At 33.6% G+C, this 1,638-nt stretch overlaps 1 protein-coding gene across 1 annotated transcript in view; it reads left to right on the plus strand.

Annotated features, from left to right (window-relative positions):
* Positions 1–1,638, plus strand: part of LOC106470540 (dynein heavy chain, cytoplasmic-like) — an 83,678-nt gene that overhangs the window by 51,273 nt on the left and 30,767 nt on the right. Inside the window, exon 36 of the mRNA XM_022399145.1 lies at positions 122–352. Within this exon, the coding sequence (XP_022254853.1) occupies positions 122–352 (231 nt within the window). The remainder of the gene's footprint in view (positions 1–121; positions 353–1,638) is intronic.

The following is a 1,638-nucleotide window of genomic DNA, read 5'->3' on the forward strand; positions in this document are numbered from 1 at the left end:
GAACTATTAAACTGCTTGAAAACTACTTTTTTACAACAGATATTTTATTCTTTCAGGTGCACATGAACTATTAAACTGATTGAAAACTACTTTTTTTACAACAGATATTTTATTCTTTCAGGTGCGCATCATGTTTGAAGTTCAAGATCTGCGTTTTGCAACCTTGGCAACGGTGTCCCGATGTGGAATGATCTGGTTCAGTGAAGATGTCTTGTCAACCGAAATGATCTTTGAGAACTTCTTATCTCGGCTGAGAAATATTCCTTTAGAAGAAGCAGAAGAGGAACAAACTTACAAAAAGAAGAGAGAAGGAGAAGCTCTGAAAGATGATCTTTTATCTCCTACACTTCAAGTAAGGATAAATTCTGATAATCATAGAGTTCAATCCCAAATTTGATTTATTTATATATTTCATTTATTTTTAAGTTAAAGGTACACAAAGTAATGAAGGCACTTATATAATCATACTTGGAACTAATACTAGTCAAAAGTCTGAAGGAAACAGAGCGACTTGTGTTTCTCAATTGTGTGTTTTACTGTTATAATATATATGTAATGCTTGATCAAGATTGGCATCAAATATATTCTGGTTGTATTATTCATATAAGTTTTAGCTCATCTGTTCACAGTCACTATGTTTAAATTTCGTCAGCTATTTTAAGAAGCAAGTAAAGCATCCAGAACCATCCTTGCTCAATTGCTTTTTTAACCCTTAACTAGAAAAGTAGCTGAGAATTAATATATATATATACATGTAATTGGCATTTTATGTATTATCTCTCAGTTTTACTTTGTGACACACTAAATACTGCCTCCCCCCCAGTAGCACAGTGGTATGTCTGCGGACTTACAACGCTATAATCCGGGTTTTAATACCGGTGGTGGGCAGAGCACAGATAGCCTATTGTGTAGCTTTGTGCTTAACTTCAAACAAACACTAAATACTGAGTTTCTACAAAGTTTTTACCTTCAGGAACTTGTTGAAGTGTGATAATTTCTTTTCAGACTCATTGAGCTATTATATTAAGAGTTCAAAACACAAAAAACAACGTTTTTTTGACACAATGAAAATCTTTTATTATTGTTACTAATAATAAACACTGGATTTTATGTTTTGTACTCTTAACGAGATATGATACCTTAATAAATCTTTAGATGTCAAAAATAACTGACATTGGAAGCTTCTTAGCATTTTTTCCTGTCTAAAAGTGAACAGATAATATTTTTTAGCTGTATATTATTTTAATGGACAAGTTTTTTTTCTGAGCAAATGTATGAATTAAATGACTTACTGAAACATCAGAACAAGGTTGATCTTAGACTTGGACGTATAGTCTAACCAAACAATTAAAATCCTTAAGCCATACCCAGTGAAATATTGATGAATGTTTGTACCTTTATTACCATACATTATCTTCTTAATGAGTTAATCATCACAGCAGCTGTTTAATCAGTTATCATGATTATAATATGTCCCCTCCCCCCATACATTTAAATGTGAAAGTAAAGATTTGTATTAAAATGTCTTCGGCCCGGCATGGCCAGGTAGTTAGGACGCTTGACTCGCAATCTGTGGGTCGCGAGTTCGCATCCCCGTCCCACCAAACATGCTCGCCTTTTCAGCTGTGGGGGCGTTAT

The sequence above is a fragment of the Limulus polyphemus genome, unplaced genomic scaffold (assembly GCF_000517525.1).
Source record: "Limulus polyphemus unplaced genomic scaffold, Limulus_polyphemus-2.1.2 Scaffold4073, whole genome shotgun sequence".
NCBI classification, from domain to species: Eukaryota; Metazoa; Arthropoda; class Merostomata; order Xiphosura; family Limulidae; genus Limulus; species Limulus polyphemus.